Here is a 26069-nt window from a genome sequence, read left to right on the forward strand (position 1 = left end):
CTGTCAGCATCTTTCTTCAGGCATCCATAGGAGTCGACGACGAAACCCGACGCAACTTCACCCCTATGCACCCGCAGCCTGTGGACTAGGTAACTTGGGTACTCCGGTGCTCATCAGGATAGTGACTATCCTAGTGTCTAGTTTTCCAGTCTCGACTTCCTAGCTACTCCGGAAGTGTCCTAAATCTGTCTATTTCTAAACTGTACTATTGCTAGTGACTTTTACGCATTACGCGTGAGTGTTTCCACTCTGCACCTGAATCCCGTGGGCCTCCCACTTCCTAACCTTTGGTAGTATAGTGTAGCCCCAGCGATTCCCTAGGCCTAGGCCTATCCTATTTCCGTGACAGTGGTCCTTATACCACTTACTTAGTATATGGTTTGCGTGGCCCCTAGGGCCTAACTGTATTACTTACCTGTGTGACTTAATGTATGCTTAAATAAGACTGTGTTGTACTTACCTCTAATCTCATAAAGAGTGCTGAGGGTTTGACTAGAATAAATACACTTTATTTTATATATATATCTGTTGTGGTGTCCTTTCATTTGGTATTCAAGGGATTATATATGGTATCACAGCTGGCTTCACATGCCATTCAGAGTTTAGCCTAAGACTGCTCTTGTCCATGCTACCACTAGGATAGCTGGTCTATAAGGTTGACTTTACAACCAATCACCATAAGGGTATTTGGACTGATATAAGGTGTACACTAGAACTAGTGACATCATACATCAGGCCAACTTCTCACAGACAGGTTTAAGACAACCTTTTAAAGAAAGAAAGCTATCCTAGTGGTAGCTGTGGAGAGCAGCCTTCAGGCTAAGTCTCTGAGGAATGTAAAGCAGCATATAATCTCTTGAATTACCAAATGAAAGGACACCACACAGGTATATATATAAAATATATATGTATTTATTTCTAGACACACTCTAGGAATCTCTTTGAGATTAGAAGTCAGGAACATATGCACAAATCAATGTTTCACAACAAATGAGGCACTTATATGGCTGGGGCCCTAGGGGCGTACCAGACCATATACTAAAAAAGAGGTATAAGAAGATCGACTTGAGAAGGGAGAAGGCCTAGGGCCTTCAGAAGCGCTGGGGCCTCACTAATCCAACCTAGACAGGTAAGTAAGGGACCCACGTGAGACGCATGCAGTGTGAGAACACAGCCGCGGATCCCCATAGACTTCAATGGAGCAAGTCGCGTTTGGAATTTTAAAGTTCTAGGGTACTTCGGGAGAGCCTATAAGCAAGTCACTTACAGGGTAAGTAGTTCTAGAGTCAACACACCCAGGAGCACCGGAGTGCACGAGTTACCTCACCCAGGGAAGCCGGGTGCAGAGGTGTCTTTTGGTGTCGGGTCTCGCCGTCGTTTTCAATGGGAGCCAAAGAAGACTTGCTGCTTGTGAAGACAGAAGAAGTGTCCGGTGTAATCCAAGGCTGGATTCTGAAGAAAGAAGACCTGAAAGCAGAGGAGACAGTGTTCAAAGTCACTTGCCAGTGACCCGGGCCCAGGAAGATGGATGCCCACAGTCGTCAGGTGATTTCAGGTGATCACAGGTGTCTTGACTCTTCAGCCACGAGGTCCAGGAGGCATTGACGACAACCAGGAGCTGGATTCGGAGTGTCCCACAACGTCTGCAGCTTACTGAGGTGTCGGCAACCGGATTGGAGCCAACAAATCTTGGCAACAGCAAGTCTCGTGGAAAGTGAAGAAAGTCAGCGGTGCAGACCAGCAAGGTCTGAGGGACTCACCCAGCAAAGGTAAGTCAGGGCAGGCCTGGAGCAACCAGGGGAGCCCTTTGGTTTGATAGAAAAGTCTTCAGGGGACCCACAAGCTAACCGGCAAGGGATTGCAAAGATGCCTCAGGAGGATTGACTTCACAGGAGCCCACGGTCACTCAGGGCAAGGTAGGCCTCTGATTTGCGGTGGAAATCCTGCTGGAGGCTTGCACCACACGTGGTCCAATGCACAAGTTCGTAGAACGTCGTGAAGGGGTTTCCACAGTAGGTACATGTCTATCCCTCTAGAAGGGTGGGATCATACTCCCACACCAGTTACTCGTGTGGGGGTATGATTCCAAGGCGTTTGACACCAAACACAAAATGTTTTGATGCAGCCATCCCAAAGTGAGCATTTACCGCTAGGTTATGATGCACTTAAGAGTATATGGTTTAACCGCATCCACAAACAGCCACAGAGAATAGACTCTGCCAGCTGTAGAGGGGCCCTGCTCAGGCAGAGGCACGCCCTCACATGGAAACCAAGCACCCTGCCCTCAGGATTGATAGGGCCTGCCTTAGGGGTGACTGATAGGTTTATATGTGTGTGTAAGGTGAGATATAGGGAACCTATACCTCAGTGAGGAGTGCTAACACTACCTCACCCAGGCTGCAGTAGCAGGCCTATGGTGTCAGATTTAGTATGCTTCCCAGGGGTGGCATAATACATGCTTCAGCTCCTGGTAGGCCTGTGAAGTACTTATGCCCTTGGTACCTAAGGTACCATATACTAGGGGCTCATAAGGTACCACAGTATCCAATCACTAGTGCATCTAATATGCACTCCAAGTCGTTTAGAGAGAACAGAGAGGCTGGGGCCCTGATTAGCAGGGTCCCAGCCAGACTATAGCCAGAAACCAGTGTTAACATCAGAAAAAAAGTGGGGCAACATAAGTGCAGATCCTACTCTCCTACATTGGCACTGTCACTAATGGTGCTGTTCCTCACCATTCGCTACTTTCCTTTTTTGTTTCCCTGTTTTTTTCGCACACTGTTCCCACACTCTCACAGTTTTGTTTGTGATAGCTCCGCGTTGTGGCGCGGAAAAGTTCTCTGAAGAAAACTGACGTCAGCGCGCCGGGGCGGGACTTATGTGACCTCGCTGACGTCACGTCTGCGGATGACGTCAGGGCGGGTTCGCGTGGTACCACCCCCAGCGTGCAGAGATGCTGTGGCAAATATTTTCCGGGTCCAGTCTCATGCCTGGGGATAATTCTACGTGAAGGAATCTGCGGCTAGAATCGTCTCTACCAGATTAATTGTTACCGAAGGTAAGTAACTTGCACTCCAAGCAGATTTTATAGTCAAAACATCCACTGTAGATCGGGTCTTACGGTTTGTTTTAATCTACTGAAGGACTGTTTTGATCAGAAGGTGCAACTTGTTTCTTGCCTTTGTTGATCTCAAATCAGTATTTGAGTTGGTTCCAAGGTGTAGCATGTGGCAGATTTTGCAGGAGATGGGTATGCTTCATGAAATTAGCTTTGTTGACCAGGCTTCATGTGACCAACCTAGCCAGAGTTAGATGAGGGTCACAAGGCCAACTGACAGATAGTATTCCTGTAACAAAAGGTGTAACAAAAGGGTGTGTATTAGCCCCCCCCCCCCTTTCCTGTATGTGAATGGGATGGTCGATTATCTCTTTGAGTCCCCAGCGTATGCCCCATCTATTGCCAATGTTAAGATCCCATATTTTTGTTTTTGGATTATACCCAAGAACCCTGAGTGGCCTCCTAATGCTTCTGAATGTATTCACTGCATTTTGCAAGGATCGTGGCCTGGACATTAAAGTAGCTAAGACTAAATTCATGGTGTTTAGCACAGCGAATAAGATCAAGGGTAATCTGAGGTTATTTATAGGATTCTAGAGAGGGTAGATCCATTCAGTTACCTAGGAATAAAACTTTCATCTAACAAGTCCTGGCCCAAGTATATTGACAAGGCTTGCCTAAAACACAGGCAGCTTACTGGAGTTATCTTGAAAGAACATTGGTTATCCTTCACTAAACCAGTGAAGCCAGCTCTCCAGGCTTATGAGGCCAAGGCTAAAAGGCAGGGCCGGGCTTGGAACCGAAAACAGCCCTGGCAAAGAGCTTGGCCGTCCAGGGGGATGCTGCATCTGTTGCTGAGGGACGATAGTGCAGCTATGCTGTAAGACCAGCCCCGGTAACAAAAACGACACCCCAGGTTTCTAAAACCAGCCATACCCTGGCGGCCCACCGAGGAAAAGCCCGGTGACCGCTACGGCCAGTCAGGCCCTGATAATGGGGCTGCGTTATACGGTTCTGAACTGTGGGTATTTGAAGAAGTCTTAGTCCTGGAACGCTTAGAAGATGGTTTTCTAGGAGCCCTGGTTTCCTGTCCAGCTAGTACTCCCAAGTATCCTCTATTATTGGATATGGGTGTCCAAAAGGTTGCCATTAAGACCCCTTTGCGCTCCCTGTTCTGGAGAAAATTATGGATAACTCTAGAGTTGAGCCATTATTTAACTGCCTTACAAGGTGTTATGAGAGCCGACAGCTTTAATGAAATCCTGCTCGATCAAGAAGTTGTTGATGTTATTAGGCTATGGAAACCTTTGGTATCATCCAGCTATGGATTATTTTCCCTTCTGGGGGATACTGAAACAGCAGTATTCGGCAGTGGCATTATCAAGGGTGGAACAAACCGTGGTAAGCACCTCATTTACAGGGCAGTTTTTGAATTTTAAAGTAGTGGATGAGTTTGAGATGCACTTGGATTTGATAAGGGCATTGCTAGATAGGAAATTGTACCACCAATTTAAAGTGGGGACGCTCCCTTTGAAGTCGGTTATAGTTAGGTGGTTGGGCCTTAATACAGGCAATTGTCCCTATTGCCCTGACCAAGAGCAGACTGTACCACGTGTTTTTTGCATGCCCAGCTTATGCCCAGATTCGGTTGGTGTAGTTGGATCCTGTGTATAGACGTATGGGGCCTTTGTGTCACCGTACTGCCAAGAGGATACCTAGAATGGAACCCTATGCTTTGTATGTATGCTAAGTCTTTAGGGCAGATGTGGGCAAAAAGAAGACAAGCTTTTAAATTATGTTATATATTAGTTATAACTGTGATTCACAAGCATGAGTTTTATATATTACATTTAAAATGTGTTCAAGTTTTAGTAATCAATTTATTATGCATATTAATATGTAAATATATGATGTGAAATGATTTTAGACTTTTTATATGACATGTTCTAGTGGCACTGTTTAGATTAAGACTGTTGGGGCAAATCGAAAACATAATGACGGCGGGTGGCGTTAAGTAAAACTTGCTAACGCTACGCTCCACCATTCTGAAAATGCAGTGATGCACCGTATTTACAAAGATACGGTGCATCCCTGAGTTTCCCCTAGTGCTGGCGCTAAATTAGGCTGCCTAGCACCAATGGCAGGCACCCTTGAACCATAGTGCAAGGGTGCCTGTGTTGAGGGTAGTGATTGTTTATATGTAGGAAGGTGTCCCCTTCTGCACATAAACAATAACAAATGGCGATTTGTAACTCATATGTATGCTGCATTGTGCAGCACACATAGAAGTTGCAAACCGTCATTTTTTAATGATTGTTTACGTGCAGGAAGGTGTCCTTTCCTGCATATAAACAATCATTCAGGGTGTTTTGCTGTTCCTTTGTGTGCTGCACAATGCAATACAAATAGAAACAGCAAAAAAGAGGAGAAATAAAGCTTTTCTCCTCGTTTTGCCATGCTAAGACCAGGATTTTCCTGGTCTACATTTTGGCGCTGCCCCATATTTACCCCACCCTTGTAAATATGGAGCAGCCTCAAAATCAATGAGTGTTGCTGCAGAACACCATCCACAACACCCATGGTCCACCCCTTTCACGCTAAGTATAGCTTGAAAAGGTGACTAATTTACAAGGTTGTGTTAAGCCATGTTAAGTTGCTTGTAAATAAGGCGAAGCCCCTATCTCTACAGGAACTTCCGAAAAAGTGATGTTCCTGTGGCGACAGTGGCTTGTGAATATGCCCCATTGCTTTTAACAGTACCAATGGAAAACTTGTATGATTTTTCCGAAATAACGTTTTTTATTTTTTTATTTGAATTTATCATTCTGTGATGTTTTGATGTCCTTTTCCAATGAGAGCCCGCTTTCATGGAATTTTTTCATAAACTCGGTTGGAGGCTGAGTTTGTTTCAGCTAGTTGTATTGCTTTGTATTCCTTAGGTGTCAGCCATGTATTATAAGGAACTCAATTAAGTATTGTTGTTATGCTTAACACTGGTACTTGATGAGGCTTTTTGAATTTCATTTGCACTTGTATTTTTTCCCATTAAATCTCTGCCGTCACATTTGACCTTCAGTCTTCTCTCTCAGGCCAATGTATTACCTTCCATACATACTTCTATGACATCCTCCCTTAACTCCCCTGCTATTTATCTCTTCATTGTTTCACACTTTTATTCTCAAGTTTTTTTGTGCCTTACCACACTACTATAGCGTTTTTTTCTCCATTGGGCTGCCAATCATCACACATCCTCGTTCTTATCTGATGTTAGTTAACTTTCCTCTACTCTCTTGTATCACCTATTAACATTTCTTAATCTCATTTGCTTCTGCCAATAATTGCTCATCTCTAAAGTACCCTTTACCATTTTATTTCTTTGTTTACCCCAGTATTGGAACTTTCATAGATTCTCATGCTTTGTATCATTCCCCGTCGTCGGAATGGGAGCCTCGGTAAATAAAAAATATATCATAACCATAGAAACAAAAGAGAAAATAGGCTTAGGCCTCATCTCATTTTGTAGGATATCACCCTCTTTGTGTAAAAGAGCCCAAACTTTTGCCAGGACCAATCAGCACAGCCTCACCCTTTGGAACCTTCCTGAGAGAGCTCAGAGCCTCAGATTTTTCTACCGCACGTTGTGCTAGGGAGTCTCCACTGAGCTCTGCTCAGTTTTCTCAATTTTTTCTTTCAGAAATCACATTTTAACATCTATAGTGACATTATGTCAGAAAAGAAAGCCTTATTCAGGCCCTGTGCTTCTTGTGGAAAGAAGAGACTTTTCATTGAGGATAAGCATGAGAGTTGTATTTACTGCTTATACCCTGAACACAAGGCCACAGACTGCAAGATTTGTCGGACCTTATCTACGAAGTCTTTGCGGGACAGAGAGGGTCGATTGCTGACATGGCTGCAAAAGCTGAAGACCAGGAAGGAGGTTCTCTCTTCAGATGAGGAGGATTCGATTTCTGGCACCTCCTCCAGGAGATCAAAGAAGAGGGGTAGGTCATCTCCCTCCATCTCTGCGGAACCCCCTGTCAAAGCCCCTCACGGGATCTCTGAAAGGTCTGAGGAGGCTGGTCCCATGAAATCTCCTCACGGAAGTGTAAAGGAGAGGCAGGGACAGGCTGCTGGTGTGGACACAGCCTCTAGGGACAAAAAGGAGGTTTCTATATCTTCTCCTCCGTCCCAAAAGGAAAAGCCTGCTAAGAAACACTCTGCAGGAACTCCACAGATGGTTCCTGTGAATAAACAGCGTCTGTCGACGGTGATTAAAGCAGGTACGTCGACGACGATTTCCACGGCAAAAACTGTTTCCTTGGTTTCGTCGACGGGACCGTCGACGATGTCTGCTCCTGTTTCATCAACTACGATGGCTTCATTCTCGTCGTCGACGGTTTCCATGAAGCTCCTGTCGACGGCAGTTTCGACGACGAAGACCACGACGACGATGACAACAACGACGGCGACGTCGTCGTCGATGCTGATGACGACGAGTTTGTCGACGAGACCATCGACGGTTGTCCCGTCGACGATGAAGAAAGCTCCGTCGACGAGCTTGCCGTCGACGAAGAAGAAGGCTCCGTCGACGATCCTACCGTCGACGACGATTCAAGCATCGTCCACGACCTCATTGTCGATGACGATTCACACTCCGTCGACGAAGACTACTGTGCCGTCGACGATTTCATCGCTTGGGATTCCTTCGACGACGACTCCGTCGACGGGACCGTCGACGGGACCGTCGATGGGTCAAATTTCTGGATTTTCAATACAGAGGTTGAAAATTACACCGGACATGACATCACCTAGGCGGGTTACGCCTTTACCACCATCTATGCTACTAGATGAGTCGGAGGAGGATGAGGTTGAGCAGTATGGGGATGCCTACAGTCCCTCAGATCTGCATGTAAAGCAGCAAGAGACTGATACTGAGGAGTATTATGGTCAAGATGAGCAGGAGGAACAACAATATGTTCAGCAGGAAGTACGTCCTCGCACTTTGAGACAGGACATGATAGCTTTACCAGTTGCTCTGGTTACGGACTTGCAGATGATGTTGCAGGACTACAGAGCTCGATTTCCATCACACCCTGACGTTCCACCAGTGCATCTATCTACATCAGTGGTTCCGCGAGGGCCGTCAGTGGACTTGCCACCTCTACCTAAAGACATACCGCGTACCTCACCAGTCGTGGTACCAGTAGTGGTTCCTCAGACTTCGTATCCGGACCCTACCAATGAGGATACACAGGATGTTGATACGGATGAAGAGGATGAAATGCACGTGGTCCCACTAACTGATCCAGGGGATCTGGATGTGGATCCTGATGACACTGGAATGCAAGATCCGGATGCTGCAGGGCGGGACACGAACGTGTCGCCTCCGGCAGATATTGGGGGATTCCATAATCTTATGGAGCGTGCATCCAAACGGTTTGGCCTGCCTCTCACAGTGGAACAGTCAGACTGTTTTCTTTATGACTTTAAGGCACAATACAAGAAGTCTGTCAGGTCAATTCCCATCATTGAGCATGTGTGGGATGAGGGAATCAAGATTATGCAGAACCCGGCTACTGTCATCCCGGTTCTTCCCCGGCTGGAGAAGAAATACAAGGCCCCTGAGGGCAGTCCTGCATGTCTTCTTGGACAACCAAAGCCTGACTCTGTGATATCTCAGGCCGCACAGAGCAAGTCCAAGAATCCTTCAACACCTTTTACTACGCCTCCGGATAAGGATGGCAGGCGGCTGGACAATGTAGGGAAGAGATTTTCCACCATGGCCAGTTTGTTGGTTCGGGTAGCAAATTCATTAGCCATTCTAGGCAGGTTTGACCGCCAAATGTGGTGTGACATGGAGCCGTTTATGGATCTACTAACAGACTCTAATCAGGAGGAGGCCAAGCAAGTCCTCATGGAAGGAGAGAGATGTTCCTCTGAGGTCATTGACTGTGCTATGGACATAGCCTCTACCACTTTCAGGGCTTTGGCAGGGTCAGCGGTCTTGCGCCGTCAAGGCTGGTTAAAAGCGACCTGGTTCCGTCAGGAGGTCCAAAATAGGATCCTGGACCTTCCATTTGACGGGTAAATGCTTTTTGGCAAGCATGTTGATGAGGCCCTGCAAAGCATCAAGAAGGACACGGACACAGCAAAGTCCTTAGGATCCTTCAATTATCGGAAGGTTCCATTCAGAGGAGCTCGTGGACGAGGGTTCACTTCTTACAGAGGCAACCAGCGTCAGAATTCTACGCAGTCAGGGCAATCATACAAGGCTCAGTACTCGAACCAACGCCAAGGTCATTCGGCGTCTTTCTCTCGTCAGTCCCAGAGAGGACGTCAGAATCGTCAGGGACGAGACAATGCCAAGAGGCAATAGCGGCCTCCTGGCTCTGACTACTGTTCCTCCCCTACCAAGGACACCGGTTGGGGGCAGGATCTCCTATTGTCTGGACAGCTGGGTCCTTATAACATCGGACCGGTGGGTTTTGAATATTGTTCAGAGTGGCCATACGTTGGAATTCCAAGATCTTCCTCCAACGAGAGCTCCGGACGCCCGTCCCTCAAAACATCTCCGGCTGTTACATCTCGAAGCCCACCAACTATTCATCAAGGGGGCGATAGAACCGGTACCTCTTTCGCAGAGGGGCAAGGGTTTCTATTCCAGGTTCTTCCTGGTTCGGAAGACGGAAGATACGTGGCGTCCTATACTAGACCGAAGGGAGCTGAACACCTATCTCATCAAGCTCTCCTTCAGGATGGTCACTCTCCAGGATATTCTCCGTCTACTGAATCCGGGCGATTTTTTGGCGTCCCTGGATTTAGAGGATGCGTTCTTCCACGTTCCAATTCACCCAACTCACAGGCAATATCTACGCTTCACAGTAGGCAAGAGCCATTTCCAGTTCAAAGTGCTTCCGTTTGGCCTTCGGTCTGCACCTCGGATATTCACGAAGATGCTGGCACCAGTCGCTGCTTTTCTCAGAAAGCAATCGCTAGAAGTGTTCACATACTTGGACGACTGGCTCGTCAAGGCTCCATCGCTCAAGGCGACTTCTCAAGCCGTTTCAACTTGCATTCAATTGTTCGCCCACTTGGGTCTTCAGCTCAACAGGTCCAAGTCGGTGCTGATACCCTCCAGGTCGCAAAGGTTCCTTGGAGCTATTCTGAACACGACACTATGCACCGCTCGTCCGTCGGAGGAGCGTCAACGCAAGCTGATCACCTCCGCTCGTCAAGTGCTGCAGAGGAAATATTTGTCGGTTCGCCTGTACAAGTCCTTACTCGGATCGATATCATCCTGCATACCATTAATACCGCATTGCAGGCTTCATATGCGTCCTCTGCAGGAGGAGTTAGACAAACAGTGGCGCCAGGCAGAAGGGTCATTCAACGACAAGGTGTGGGTAACACCAGGTATGCGCAAGGCCTGCGAGTGGTGGCTGCTAAAGGAGAACATTGCAGTAGGATTAACATTCCTGACTCCACCGTCTCCTATGGTGGTGACCACAGATGCCTCCTTGGAAGGCTGGGGAGCAGTACTCCAGGAGCTTCAAATCAGCGGTCACTGGAGTCCAGCACAGAGCCTAAACCACATCAACCTCTTGGAGCTGATGGCCATTCGCTTAGCCTTGCTGGCGTTCCTTCCCAGAATTCAGAATCGTGCAGTGCTGGTCCGGACGGACAATACGACGGCCATGCACTACATCAACAAGCAAGGGGGAACAAGATCGCGAACTCTGTCCAAGGAAACTCAGACGATCTGGGATTTTGCAATTTCTCACAAGATCAACCTACAAGCCGAGCACCTAGCAGGATGCCTCAACATCACGGCGGATGCTCTGAGTCGTCAGACGGGAGTGACTCACGAGTGGGAATTGGACCAAGCCACGCTGAAGGGAGTGTTCGAAGTCTGGGGTACTCCGACCATAGACCTCTTTGCGTCCCCGGAGAACGACAAATGTCGGTTTTACACAAGCAAGGTTCCCCATCGAGGATCTCTGGGGAATGCCCTTTCGATTGCTTGGTTTGGCGCATTTTGCTACGCCTTTCCTCCCATTCCCCTCATTCCTCGAGTTCTCAGGAAGGTCAAGGCGGAACCGTGCAAGATGATTCTCATTGCTCCAGCGTGGGCCCGGCAGTTCTGGTTCACGGAACTCCTGCTTCTCTCCCAGGATCGCCCAATACGCTTGCCGCTGATTCCATCTCTGTTGTCGCGGGATCAGGGACAGGTGCTCCATCCGGATCCGAAGTCACTACACTTGACAGCGTGGCTCCTGAATACAGAGAATTCCGTCATCTGAATCTCTCCAGGGAGAGCAGGGATGTTTTGTCCCAGGCGCGGGCGCCAAGCACTAATAAGACATACAGGGCAAAATGGAAGAGGTTTTGTCTGTGGTGCCAGAGGAATAAACTCCATCCTTATAAATCCCTGCCACATCAGGTTTTACCTTACATCCCATCGCTGGCTAAATCAGGTCTGGCGCACTCTTCTGTCAAAGTACATCTGGCTGCCATATCGCGTTTTCGACGAAAGACATTGGGCCATCTCTATGGTCCGCGAGGATTATAAAACAGTTCCTGAAAGGGTTGTTTCGGATGTATCCTCCGGTCCGAGCACCTCCACCGATCTGGCAACTCAACCTAGTACTGGCTCAGCTCATGAAAGCTCCCTTTGAGCCAATTCACAGAGCGGACTTGAAGTTCCTCTCTTGGAAGCTAGCCCTCCTCTTAGCGTTGACCTCGGCTAGGAGAGTTAGTGAACTCCAGGCTCTGTCCATAGTGGAGCCATTTCTTCAGTTCAAAAAGGATGTGCTAATATTGAGAACCAACCCAAAATTCATCCCGAAGGTGCCTTCGGATTTTCATCTGAATGAACCCTTGATTTTGAATTCCTTTTTTCCACGTCCTTCTACCCAGGCGGAACGAACATTGCATTCTTTGGATGTCCAGAGATGTCTGAAATTCTATCTCGAGCGCACACGATCTTTCAGGAAGTCTACACAGTTATTTGTTTCCTACAGTGCACCACAGAAGGGATTGCCTCTCGCTAAGAGTGGCATTTCCCGCTGGATTTCCAGTGCAATTCAATTCTGTCATCAGGCTGCAGGTAAACCTTTGAACAGAAGGGCCCGTGCTCATTCTACAAGAGCGATGGCGTCTTCAGTGGCTCTTTTTGCTGGGGTTGCTATCAAAGACATTTGCAGGTCAGCAACGTGGAGCAGTGTACACACCTTCACGAAACACTACTGCCTGGAATCGGTGGGACGAGATGACGCTGCTGTTGGTCAAGCAGTCCTCAGGAATCTTTTTCATTGAGAGGTGAGCTTTCCCTACAATCCCTCCATCCTGGTAAGCACATTTGGTTCAGTAATGATTGTTTTTTACTGTAAACTGAGATGGTTATGTAAGGTCAAGTGTCTACCAAAATGTGCTTTTGTGATTTACTGCTTACTATTCTGATACAAAGCATGAGAATCTATGAAAGTTCCAATACTGGGGTAAGAAATCAAGTTACTTACCTGTAACTTTGGTTCCCCAGTATTGGTAACTTCCATAGATTCTCATGCGCCCGCCCACCTCCCCTGGGAAAGCTCTGCCGGTTTACTAAGGTAGTGGCTGTTTGCACAACGGCTACGAAAATCTGAGGCTCTGAGCTCTCTCAGGAAGGTTCCAAAGGGTGAGGCTGTGCTGATTGGTCCTGGCAAAAGTTTGGGCTCTTTTACACAAAGAGGGTGATATACTACAAAATGAGATGAGGCCTAAGCCTATTTTCTCTTTTGTTTCTATGGTTATGATATATTTTTTATTTACCGAGGCTCCCATTCCGACGACGGGGAATGATGCAAAGCATGAGAATCTATGAAAGTTACCAATACTGGGGAACCAAAGTTACAGGTAAGTAACTTGTTTTCTTTCCTTCTCTTCTTTCTGCCCTCCATATATCTCATCCCCGCTTCAGATGTTGCTTTCTTTTCACAGATTTATTTCTTATTCATCTCTTGTTTCTCGTTCTGGCTTTTTGCAGCTCCCTATACTATAATCACATTCCCTTTCCTGTTTGCTGTGATGTTTGGGGACTGTGGCCATGGAATCATCATGCTGACTTTTGCAGTCTGGATGGTCCTGAACGAGAACGTACTTACAAAGAATATCACAGATGAAGTGAGTTTTGAGGCTTAGCTACCTTTCTATTTTTACGTAGTGGTTTCCATGTATTTTTCACTAAATCTAGTAATACTTAAGTGTACCTAAAATATATGCTTTTTCATTGACCAGTGTATAAGAAATGTAAATTGTCCTCAAATAATATTTCTCAAAATAGCAAGTGAGTATTCCTTTTAATGTAAATTTGTGAGGGTATATTGCAGAGAGCTTTTCTTTCCAGTTTGAAATCACTCCTTTCACCTCCTTGCAAATTGTATTCTCAGGCACCACAGTGAGCACTGTGATAAGCATATGTGATCTCATCTCTGTCTTCCTCGTTCCTGTCTATACATTAGGTGTACGGAAAGCTCCCACACACAATAATGGTCCCATACAAGAAGTATTTATGTGCTTTACCTAGATGTGACCAGCCTCTCTTACATAGCATCCTTCTCTCGTAGAGGATTTCCTTTTATAGTCATGAGCACTGAATAGTCCCGCACTCGTGCGGGGATCCAGCAGCACTTGTTTACAATATATCTTCTTAAGTGTAGACGTTCACCTTTCTTCTGGAAGGCCTGCAGAGTCACTTAAGAAAGAAAATTATGCAGCCGATAGCACTAGGCTACAATGACCCATTTCTTCATCTTGTATTTAAAAAGGGGGCCTGGAGAATTATCTATATGTATAATTTCATGATGTTTTAGTACAACTACATAAATATCTGTCACAAACCCTTTTTGGTAGAGCATAGAGATGAAGGAGAGCAGGACAGTGTAGTACCATAGGCTGTCATTATATGAGTTAAACATAGAGAATGTGCCTTTAGGGTCCCAGAGACCACCAGTATTCCATCATGAAGAGCAGGTTGCAGTTGCTTAGGTTCTTTTTTCCGGCTCCTGCTGACAGGTGTTGGGACTGCGAAACTCTTACCGCGAGTGTGTGGTCCCTTCAAATTAGTCGAGCAAGTAGCTTTTAAGACTATGCGCTGCCCCGCAGGAAACTGCTTGACATTTGCCCATCCTGTTTGTCCCTTACCTCATTCCTCAGATCGGCGTCTTTGGGATTCTGGATTCCTGGATCCTTGTTGCGTTGTCTTTGGCTTCCAGCCAGGATTCCTGCCGTCGTGATTGCCCGGTGCTAGCATCGGGACGCATTGGAATTCTGAACCTTCTCAACATTCTTCAGAAAGATTCTTCTTAAAATAACCTGCAAGTAAAATAAAAAAGGAATACCCCTTTTTAATCGAGCAAATGCGTACTAGATGGTAACGCGCTATAGTGCTAATTATCTGGTTACTTTACTTATCTGATTTTTCCTCAGTTTTCCTTGTCCTGAAGACTGGTTGTTGGAAACCTTAAAGTACTAAGCATTTTCAATGCAATAGGTCTCACATTTGCGAGATTTAGAGCCATTGGCTTTGTAAATGACACGGTCTTACATCCTATCCATAAAATGTCAGGTTTGGTCTGAGTATGCGTTTTTAAAAATAAGCGATAAATAAACTTGAGTGTATTATACGTACCATAAAAAGTAAATGCTAAATTACGAAGTTGAATGTTATTTAACCATTTAGCACATCTAAGATAAGCAAAACTGACCAATGTGTCCTTAGAAGAAGATTCATAACAATGCAAAAATTAAAAAGGATTGAAAGGAAAAGTGCTTGCAGGTTCCTGGGGTGGGGGTGGAGGGGTGCACGAAAAGATGTTTAAATAAAGCACGTTTGGATGTGAGGATGATCTGGCTGAGGTTGATTGGGAGCGGAAAGAGGTGATAGAGGAAGTGAAAACTAAAACAAGAGCATTATGTAGAATACTCAAAGCAACAACATTCACAGTCACTTTTCAGCGTAAATAAATACTTACAAAAGATAAGGAAGCTTGTTTGTGCCTCTTTCGTTTAACGGATCTGAGCGTTGCACAGAAGATCTTCTTCTTTAACTCAGAGCAACTACAGTTTATCCAGTAGACCTGGATTACGGTAAAAGATAAGTCCCTATTCAACAGTTTACCTGCCTGTTGCTGTGCCTGTACTTTAATCACCCGAGCTCCTCCGTGCCTTCACGCTACCCGGAAGTGCTTGTACTTCTATGCTTTGCCCACAAATATGGGAGAGGGGCATGGAAATACCCAAATTATTTGAGGAGAGGATTGTTTCATATTCTAACTGCACAAATATTTTGGTAAAGTGTTTGTGCTCATCAAAAGGTTTAAAAAATACGTCAATGGGCATGCACAACAGGCACGGAGAAAGGATACCAGTCATCAATTTCAAAGGATGGCAAAGACGTCATGATCCATGAATTGACAAACACAAGACCTGGAAGGAAAACCTTTGAATCTGAAATCAATCAAATAAGAATGACAATAAAACTATCCAATGATAAATTAACAGAATAGGTCTACCCATAACAAACCGCTATTGCTAAAGATGTCTGTGGGATAGATCTGAAAAGGGAATTCATTCTGAAACTGATTTGTCGATTATGCCGATTAGGGGCAGTTTTAAGTAATGAGTTTAAAACAGACAGCTTGAGCAAATAATTACAATCACACACCAAAAAAAGTAGGTTCCTTCGAAACCAAACCACGAACTTTAAAAAACGAAGTATTCCTATTTGACCAAATCAGTAAAAAACACATTAACAAATCTGCCTCCTGCTGCTATAGTGAGAAACCCCACCAAACTGAAGAATTAATTCGCTTTGCAGCAGTTTAGCAGATGCTTTGGGTGAAAACAAAGGAGCTCCATTAATGCAGGGGCTACCACCAAAGAACGCTGGTCAGCGTTCACAAACAAAAACATCTTCATGTGGAATTGGTTGCAAGAGCTGGCTGAGGTAGCTCCATTCCTTAACCATCTGCTGCTGAGATCTCTATGTCGCAAGTTAGAATGCCAATGTGAGGACAATTTTTTTTACAATTCCAGTTGAGAAATAAACAGCAGCTTTTTTTTAACAAGGAAAAGAGGCACTCCAACGCGGTTTCTGTAACAGTCCTTTATTCACTGTTCACATGGGTACCAAGCCAATGCTTTTCGACTATTCAGTTTTGATCATGGCTGGTGGTCCTACATTTGTTTTACCTTTATACTATTGCAGCCCATGCCTTGCTGCTGCATTACATTTCAAGTAGTTTTTCATATCATACAAACATTGCAACATGAAATCAGCTCATTAAATTCACATAATGTTGGTACATTTGATGACGTACCAACATTATGTGGACTTAATGAGCTGATTTTATGTTGCAATGTTTGTATAAAATGAAAAACTACATGTAATATAATGCAGCAGCAAGGCATGGGGTGCGATGGTATAAAGGTAAAATCAAATCTAGGCCAACCAGCCATGATCAAGACTCAGTGGCGTCACTAGGGTTGGTGTCACCCGGTGCGGGTAACTCATGGTGTCACCCCCTCACGACTTACCGCATGGACCTCCGCTGCTCCGAGTCCGGCAATGGAAATAGTTGGGAAATAACGGGACCATGCAGAATCCTTAGTAACGTTTGTAAATTTAGGTCCTATATTTACAAAATGTGCCTGTTAACAACAGTGTGATAATGACTCATTAATCTGGTTGTACAGTGGGCTACCTACTAGTCAACAGTTTATTGGAATTTATAATATCATAGGTATGGTACTTTGTACTGGTGTGGTGTTCCCACTATCCAGCAACACGATATATCAGTCGTCAAAGTGGGGGAAAAAAAGTAGGGGAACTGTGGGCGGAGAATCAGAGGGCAGGAATAACCCAAGGATTGGATCAGTGGGCGGAGCCAGAGGTGTGGCCAGAATGCGCAAACATCCCAATTTTTTGTATTTGTTTGGTTTCACTGCCCAGTTTTATCAACCAATGGATACACATGATTATTTAAGGTTATAATGAGTTATTGACAGTAAAACGTATTCACTAAGTGTGATATGCTTCTAATCACAGAATGTCCCCAAATACGATAAAATGTGGAAGCACAAGCCATTTGTCTCCGAGCCATGGAGTTTCTGTCATCAGCACTTCTCCCTTTTCCAAAACAGCAGTTCAAACATGAATGACTAAAAATCCTAGTTTGCAAATGTTTTCTAAATAATAATGGCTCTGCCATATTTGCCTCATAATGCAAGATCTGCAGCATGATCTGACCATTTAAACTAATAAATTGTTTGTAGCTCAAACGTATCAAAAGTTAATAAAAATTGTGACTTGTGTTGCTGCGGAGTAGATGACAGTTAATAGCTCACTGTTCTATGTTAGGATTTTAACTTATAAACTGCAAGTAACAAAAGGATCTCTCTGACAAAAGCAGTAGCCCACTGGCCTATTTGCATTATGTGCACTTTGTGATCTGCATGGTACATGTTCTTTGCAGCAGTTACAATAACCCTCTGAGCTACCTTTCCATGAGTCAAATCTTCCATTAGACAAAATTCCGATCTCTCTCTAGGAAGAACATTAATCACCAGAGTCATCATGACATTTTTATTGTTACCGAAAATTGCTGGAGGCCAGGAAGGAGGCAGCAAGCGCTTTTAATACCATAACAGACTTGCAAAAATGATGCCTCCACCTAAAGTCAGCACCTGATGCGGTCACACCGGTTGCACTGCCCTAGAGCTGGCCCTTCTCAAGGGTCTTGTGATCTCAGTGACAGGGTCACTGTTGTTCTAGGGTGTGCTGCTTCATAGGCCTGCCCACAAGACTGGAGGTGAACTTCAGTATGAATAGTGGTGGACAAGCCTTGAAGGTTAACCTACACTTGTCATGCTAGGGTCCACCTGCTGGTGCTACGACACTGGGGCTTCTAATGTCTTGCAAAGCCTTCTAAGGTCTAGCATGAGATAGTGCTCTCTCAGGAGAGTGGTCTGGTGGACTGGTTATTAAGGCTGAACCTGGATCCCCAGTTCCAAATTCAGCAGCTCTGGCAATAGTGCCACATCCTCTTCCCCACTGAACACCATACTGCCCCACTGAGAAAATCTCAGACTGCCTTCAACTACAACCCAATTGTTGCCGGCTATAAACACCTGGATGCTGCTCAATTTAAATTACGCACTGGGCAAGAGCAATATGTGGACTACAAGTAAAAAGTGACAGCATCCTGGAAAAAGCAAACCCTCATAGGGAATGCAAAATTTTGCAAACCATGTGAAATGTAAGCAGGAACAACATGGTTACCTTAACGCTTTTACACTCACTGTTCAGAAATCAGTGAGTGCTTTTGCCTGAAAAGTTAAGGGCATGACTACAGGGCCCTGAATGGACCCATTTCAATGTCTTATGCTTATATCCTTACAAAACGTAAGCAGTATGGTAAAAAGACCACATCCCTGGACACAGAGCCGCAGTACACATTTTGTTTTTCAATCCACACTTTGCAGTACCTCCAGGATTGGTGCACTAGTTTCAAGCCCAGGGAAAACAAAGACAAGAAAACAAAAATAGCGCTTCACTGGCAAACTCTGTAAAAGTGGCGCTAATGTGTTTGGGTGTGAATAAAATCAGCTAATGTGTTTGGGTGTGAATAAAATCAATCTGGCCAGTTTGCTACCACTCTGTCTTACTTTATTTAGTTATTTATTTTTCATATTTTTAAACTTTTATTCCTGATGCTGCACTTTGGAATTAAATGTCAGAAAAATACGACATTGATTTTCCAGCAAAAGTGATTTTCTTTTTTGGATCCATTTCACAGGGGAGCAAATAAAAGAAAGGACAGGAAAGAGAGTGAGAACCCCGTCTTGCAGCCACTGTCTTCAGTTAGAGAAGACCTGCCGGGCTAGCAGGCGAGAGGCCTCAGCTTGTACACAGAGCTGCTGTGCCTGAAAGACGCCTTTTCAGGACTCCCAACAGCTCAAAAGATGGGCCCACAACTCGGTGATCAGAGGCAGGCACCCTCGCTCCGCACTGCCTTCGCCCTCCCCCTGCGCCCTGCGCCCTGCGCCCTGCTGGGTGTCTCCCCATGTGAGGGTGTCACCCGGTGCGGTCCGCACCCCCCGCACCCCATAGTGACGCCGCTGTCAAGACTGAATAGTCGAAACGCGTAACAGAAACTGCTTTGGAGTGCAGCTTTTCTTGCCTGATTTAATTAGATTTTAGTGCTTTCAAAAGATCTCGGTGGTATAGGTAATAGGATCTAGGCGCCACAAGTAATTCCACTCCAAATATTAAAGATTAGTTACTAATTCTAGACGGTGCTATAGGGTAAGGGAGAACCACCAGCCTCCCCAAAAGATTGTGGCAAAAGCAACAAGATACAAAGGTTAGGTACCCTAGCACACGTAATATTCAAACTGTGGTTATTTTCCCATGTTATTCACAACACAAAAATTAATCAATTCAGTCGAAGTCTTTTCCTCTTTTTTTCTTTATGTCCTTTAATCCAGTAGGATGTTCATTTGCCAACACGTGTTTCGTCGCCTCTGTAATTTAATACACGCGACTTGTTCACGGCTGAATAAAAAAACAGTACGGTGGCTTAGGTTACATACTTTAGGGGCAGTGTTTACATTCATTTTATCAGAACAAATGTGATGGTGTCTGTGCATGCACATGACACAGTGATTATAACAATCTTGATTTAAGACCCAGATTAAGAAGGTTATTTTAACATTTCATATCCTTTACTCTTAACTCGTGAGTACACGTGAGTAGTGAAGATTGTATGTGACTGAATTAGATTCTATGTGTATAATTTCCTGTGTTTCTTACCCTTCACCCAAGAGAAGGAATCAAATTATATATAAATGTCTAAAAAACCAATTCCAAATCACACTGTGACCAAAAGCCTGAGTGAAAAGCAACACCACTATATTCCGACTCTAGAAACATGCAGTAGAAGTCTAAACAAGAAAATCCAGTGAACCAACCTGAACAATAATAATGAGAGTAATCTGAGGGGAGACACAAAGAAAAAGCATATGCTATTGTCAGTATACGTCATAAATAAAGTGTGTAGAGTAACATTTAATCCGTAACTCTACAAGAGAAAGAGCGTGATACGTACTCCTATTGTGGCGATAATTCCAAGCCACAATAATCCTGTGGTGTGGGGTACGGGATATTTTCAAAATGAGGCAATATATATATGCTCCGTATGGGCTGTCAAGCAACACCCCTCCTTTGTCAATAGGCTTCACGTCTAAGTTGAAACAGAAAAGAAAACAAGAAAATTCTTGTTTACTAACTAACTCAATCATTGAGAGAAATATCCTTAAATCTAGAGAAAAACGGTACATTCCGCCTTCAAAACGCGTCCTATTCAGTTCCCATGTCAGTACTTTCTTAAACTTGTAATCTGGTCCCTTCATATCAAGAGTCTCCCCACGCCGGTCTCCTCGTGTGCGAGTGCCGGTATTTCCAAGTGACGTGTCTTAATACGAGCGTCTTCGTGATCATGTGATCACGTAAACAGCGTGATCGCGTAGGTGTTTAAAATTCGCGCCATGTTTGTATGGGCTAATTATAAGGCAGTATGTGATTTAAAAGTAAAACCCGACCAAGGTCTAAATTACTGATTAATTGTCCCTGGATTTACTATTTAAGACTACAATTAAAGTGACAAGACCAGTGTATTGTAATGATCAATATCATAATAGTTTTCAGATATCGTCACCCGCAGATGCCTATTCGTGGAGCTTAAATGAAAGGCGGCTGAAATCGGCATGCCGAAAAGCACCATAGGCACCGGTAAGCATAGATGCAGACAGACTATAAATACGCATCTGTCTGCGTCAATACCCACCGTAAACTGGCAAAAGCTTCTTACAACGTTCCCAGCGGTATAAGTGAAATAGAGAGTGGAGAGACTTAATCCCTGCACGACATAAGCAAGTATTTATCTAGAAAGAAAAACAGAAACCGGACTTTGAACATAAGAACCTGGGTGTCAATTTACATGGTATAAGCCGATCTGCTGCGATCCGTTGAGCGTCCAACCGGCCTGTATTTCAGTGTATAACTGGTATATTACTATCAATCCTACACGGATGAAATCCAACTACTTCCATTTTCCCAAATATGTGTTTGTATTTACTCAAATGTTGCGAAGTCAATTTCAGTGACTATTTCGTGTGGGTGACATCAGTATATATAGTTAAATATTTAAACACCATTCTACCTTTGTTACATGACAACACAAATTCTCTTTATGTCACAAATCATGGTTGCTTTGTTATAACAACAATTTCGTAGATTGGCAGGCTCAATTCAGTAAACGTGTCTTGTGTGTTTGTGCAGCAATAAAAAGCCATGGTGGTTCAGCAAAAGCATATCTTTCAACTCTTAGATGTTAGTAGATGTGCATAGTTCTCACTTAACATTTTATTTGCCCAAGAAGTAATGCAACTCCTGGTCCACATTCATCCCTATCTCAGTTGTTCGTAATTTGAGGATCCAGGATGCCTCATTTCTACGCAATTGTAATTCTCTGTTACCACCTCTTGGGTGTCTTGGAGTTTGTTCTATCCCATAAAAGGAAAAATCTTCATGATGTCCTTGTGTGTGGCAGTTCGCAATGTGTGTCGCTATAGGGTACCTGAGGTCGCCCTGTTTGACCGCCCTCATATGTTCCCCAATTCTCTCACGTAGTGGTCTTATGGTGCTCCCTACATATTTTTTGTGGCATCTGCATTCTATTATGTATACCACAAAATTCGAACTGCAGTTTATGTTGGTGCTGATCATGTAGCATTTGCCATCTTGGCCCAAGAAATCCAATTTGCTTTTGATGGCCCATTTACAGGCGGTACAGTGCCCAAACCCATGGAAACCCTTTGATCGTGCTGTAAGCCAGTCAGTATTTGTTTTCGTAATAGGGTAACTCGGACTCAAAAGGTTCTTTAGGCACATACCTCTTTTGTAGGTTATTTCAGGTTTTTTGTTGATCGCACCAGATAATGTTACGTCTTCCTTCAAAATATGCCAGTGTCTATTTAGGCTCCTACTTAGGACACTCGAAAGGTTGTTGTAGTTAGTAATGAAACTAACCTTACTGTCATTATTCCTCTTCTTGGGATTTTCTTTAAGTGTTTGTACTCTCTCTGTCTTTTCAATCCTGTTTTTGGCCTTGGCCAGTATACCTCCACCATAGCCCCGTTGTTTGAAACGTTGTGTCATAGACTCAGTACATGCTTTAAAATCCTGTTCTGAGCTGCAGTTACGTCTATCCCGCACAAATTCCCCATAGGGGATGGCATTAATCTGATGTGACGGGTGTGCTCTGGATGCATGTAAGATTGTGTTGCTGGCTGTGCTCTTACGGTAAAGTCTACTGTTCATTTGGTCATCTTTAATGTATAGTTCGATATCCAGAAAGGCTATTTTTTCTTTGCTAAATTCGTAGGTGAATCTGATGTTCATTGCATTCTTGTTAAGGTGTTCCACAAACTCTACCAATTTGTCAGTATCACCCCTCCAGATCATCAGACAGTCGTCTATGTATCTGCCCCAAAACATAATGTGGTCTGTCCATTTTGAACCATCTGGGCCCCAGATCCATCTCTCTTCCAGCCAGCCCATAAAGAGGTTGGCATACAAAGGGGAGAATCTAGAACCCATTGCTACTCCCTGTTTCTGCCGAAACCATTTGTCCTTAAAAATGAAGACATTGTTATCTAGAATCAGTTCAATCATTGTAATCAGCATTTCTGTATGTTCCCATGTACTTGCTGAGCGTGTACTGAGTATTTTTCTAATAGCCAACAATCCGCACTCTCTTTTGATGCTAATATAGAGGGCTGTGACATCAAGGGTCACTAGCGTCATCTCATTGTCCCACGTTATGTCCGCCAATAGCCCCAGAACATGTTTTGTGTCCCGTATGAATGATGGTAGATTGTTCACCATAGGTTTGAGGAAGATGTCAACGTATTTGGATAATATATCTGTGGGGCCCTCTATTCCTGATATTATGGGCCTCCCCGGTGGAAAGGGTAAGTTTTTGTGTACCTTAGGGAGTGTATAGATACAAGTTTAAGTAAGTACTGACATGGGAACTGAATAGGACGCGTTTTGAAGGCGGAATGTACCGTTTTTCTCTAGATTTAAGGATATTTCTCTCAATGATTGAGTTAGTTAGTAAACAAGAATTTTCTTGTTTTCTTTTCTGTTTCAACTTAGACATGAAGCCTATTGACAAAGGAGGGGTTTTGATTGACAGCCCATACGGAGCATATATATATTGCCTAATTTTGAAAATATCCCGTACCCCACGCCACAGGATTATTGTGGCTTGGAATTATCGCCACAATACGAGTACATATCACGCTCTTTCTCTTGTAGAGTTACGGATTAAATGTTACTCTACACACTTTATTTATGACGTATACTGACAATAGCATATGCGTTTTCATTGTGTCTCCCCTCAGATTACTCTCATTATTATTGTTCAGGTTGGTTCACTGGATTTTCTTGTTTAGACTTCTACTGCATGTTTCTAGAGTCGGATTATAGTGGTGTTGCTTTTCACTCAGGCTTTTGGTCACAGTGTGTTTTGGAATTGGTTTTTTAGACATTTATATATAATTTGATTCCTTCTCTTGGGTGAAGGGTAAGAAACACAGGAAATTATACACATAGAATCTAATTCAGTCACATACAATCTTCACTACTCACGTGAATTTTTTCCAATTATCTTTGAGTTAAGAGTAAAGGATATGAAATGTTAAAATAACCTTCTTAATCTGGGTCTTAAATAAAGATTGTTATAATCACTGTGTCATGTGCATGCACAGACACCATCACATTTGTTCTGATAAAATGAATGTAAACACTGCCCCTAAAGTATGTAACCTAAGCCACCGTACTGTTTTTTTATTCAGCCGTGAACAAGTTGCGTGTATTAAATTACAGAGGCGACGAAACACGTGTTGGCAAATGAACATCCTACTGGATTAAAGGACATAAAGAAAAAAAGAGGAAAAGACTTCGACTGAATTGAATAATTTTTGTGCTGTGAATAACATGGGACAATAACCACAGTTTGAATATTACGTGTGCTAGGGTGCCTAACCTTAATTAGATTTTAGGCTGTATGCTATTCATTTGAAACTTAAATAGAAATATATATATAATACTCTGCTCTAGGAAAGCCTGACTGCTCTATGCAACTCTACCAGGACTGAGCTAAGGATTTATTATTGTGAATCCAAGGACCCTCTTTGGGGTATTGTGAGAGTATTGAATGGTGAAGCCTAACCTGTATTACCACTTAATACTCCACCTTCCTACATCAGTTTTTAACAACTGATATGTAAGAAGCATACATTAGGGAAGTGCAGTGCTTTACAATGTGAAGGGCTGCTCACCATCATGTTGCATGGCCAAAGTAGTGTACATTGCTCTAATGCGATCCATGACAAGATTACTTCACCAGTGCCCATTTAAGGTCAGACTGCTGAAGTTCGAAAGGCCTAATTGGCTTTGGACTACAACAAACACATGGGCAGAGTTGATAAAACATACCAGATGCAAAATGCTATTCATAAGAATTGTATTTGGTATATGATGCAGGCAGTGCACATAATGCAATTGGCTAAGTATAGTACAGGTTTATAATTGCAAATGAACTCCTGGAATATGCATTTTCTTAACTCTAAGGAATCTGTCAACCTCTTTTTGGTTAAAGCAGCAGCCTCAAACACTGATAAGTTGAAATGTGTCAGATCACTATTTTCACTGACGGAGTTAGAAGATAAGTGGGGTATATGCATGCTGGATCTTTCGCCAATTAATTCCGGGACTACCAAAGATCCAGCTGGCTACTTTGAGGCTTGCCTTCCTGCAATGGAAGAACGGATTTAATCGAAAAGGTAAATTTACTTTTAATCGACCTGGCCACGGGAGCAGGTTTGATTATATTGCCCATCATTTGAGGATATGAAAATATACGAGCACACGGATAGTGATCACAACACCCTCCATTTAAACAAAAAAAGGATCAATGTAATCCTATTACTGCCCCACATTTCTAGAAGACCAACCACCTACTGTGCCCAATAATATAAGGTCTATCAGATTTCATATTGTTCAACATCTGGAACCATTAGTATGTAATTATAAGGAGGTCACAGGTGCCACGGAATACTTAGTACAATGTAATTCACCTCAAAATGATGGGTCACATTTTATTAAAACTCACAATAGATTGTTTGAGAAACTAACTGACATGTTTTACCGAATACTGGAGTCATTATACCCACGGGATAAGCAAATGCCTTGGTTTAAAAAAAGGCTGTAGGAAGGCAAAAGCAAAGCTTGTCACTTCAATGAAGAGGGGAATATGGTTGCAAAAAAGAAGGCCTGGTGAAATTATTAACGCTAATTAGTCCAGAGTAAAAGATTGTGGCAGGAAGAAAACTGTTGTGAGCTTATAGAAGCGTTGAAAAGGAATGACTGCAAGGTGTTCTGCACATAGTCACCAATGGTAGCTACCAAGCACAAACTACAGTAGACTCTTACATACAACCTCATATTTGGTCAAAACACTTTGTAGATCTTTATTCCATTCCACTTTTTGATAGTATTGCCATCTAGTGAACGGATAAATTGTGCGCCAATCAGGGTATCAAGGTGTTGGTATTCTCGTTACAAGATACCTTGACAGCAATTGGTACTATGTAACCTGGCAAGGCCCCTGGACCTGTTAAAATCCATGAGGGCCTCTTCCTCTCAGAACCAAAGATTTGGGCTCCATACATCAATTCGGTTTCTAACGCAATAATGGTAGGCTCTGATTTACCAGGAGGGGGTTGGTAATTATTCTTATTTACAAAAAGGTTCATTAAGACGATCAATTAATTAGCTTAATCGACAACCTCCAAACCCTTTTCTGCAGACTTGTCATTAAAAAACTTCAGGACTTGACGGTAG

The 26069-nt window shown here is 43.8% G+C and overlaps 1 protein-coding gene across 1 annotated transcript in view; it reads left to right on the forward strand.

The window, feature by feature from the left end:
- The window catches only part of LOC146854247 (V-type proton ATPase 116 kDa subunit a 4-like), a 2520670-nt gene that overhangs the window by 1452679 nt on the left and 1041922 nt on the right, over positions 1 to 26069 (forward strand). The window contains exon 13 of the mRNA XM_085651038.1: positions 13083 to 13219. Within this exon, the coding sequence (XP_085507164.1) occupies positions 13083 to 13219 (137 nt within the window). The remainder of the gene's footprint in view (positions 1 to 13082; positions 13220 to 26069) is intronic.

This window comes from Triturus cristatus, chromosome 4_1 (assembly GCF_964204655.1).
Source record: "Triturus cristatus chromosome 4_1, aTriCri1.1, whole genome shotgun sequence".
Taxonomy (NCBI): Eukaryota; Metazoa; Chordata; class Amphibia; order Caudata; family Salamandridae; genus Triturus; species Triturus cristatus.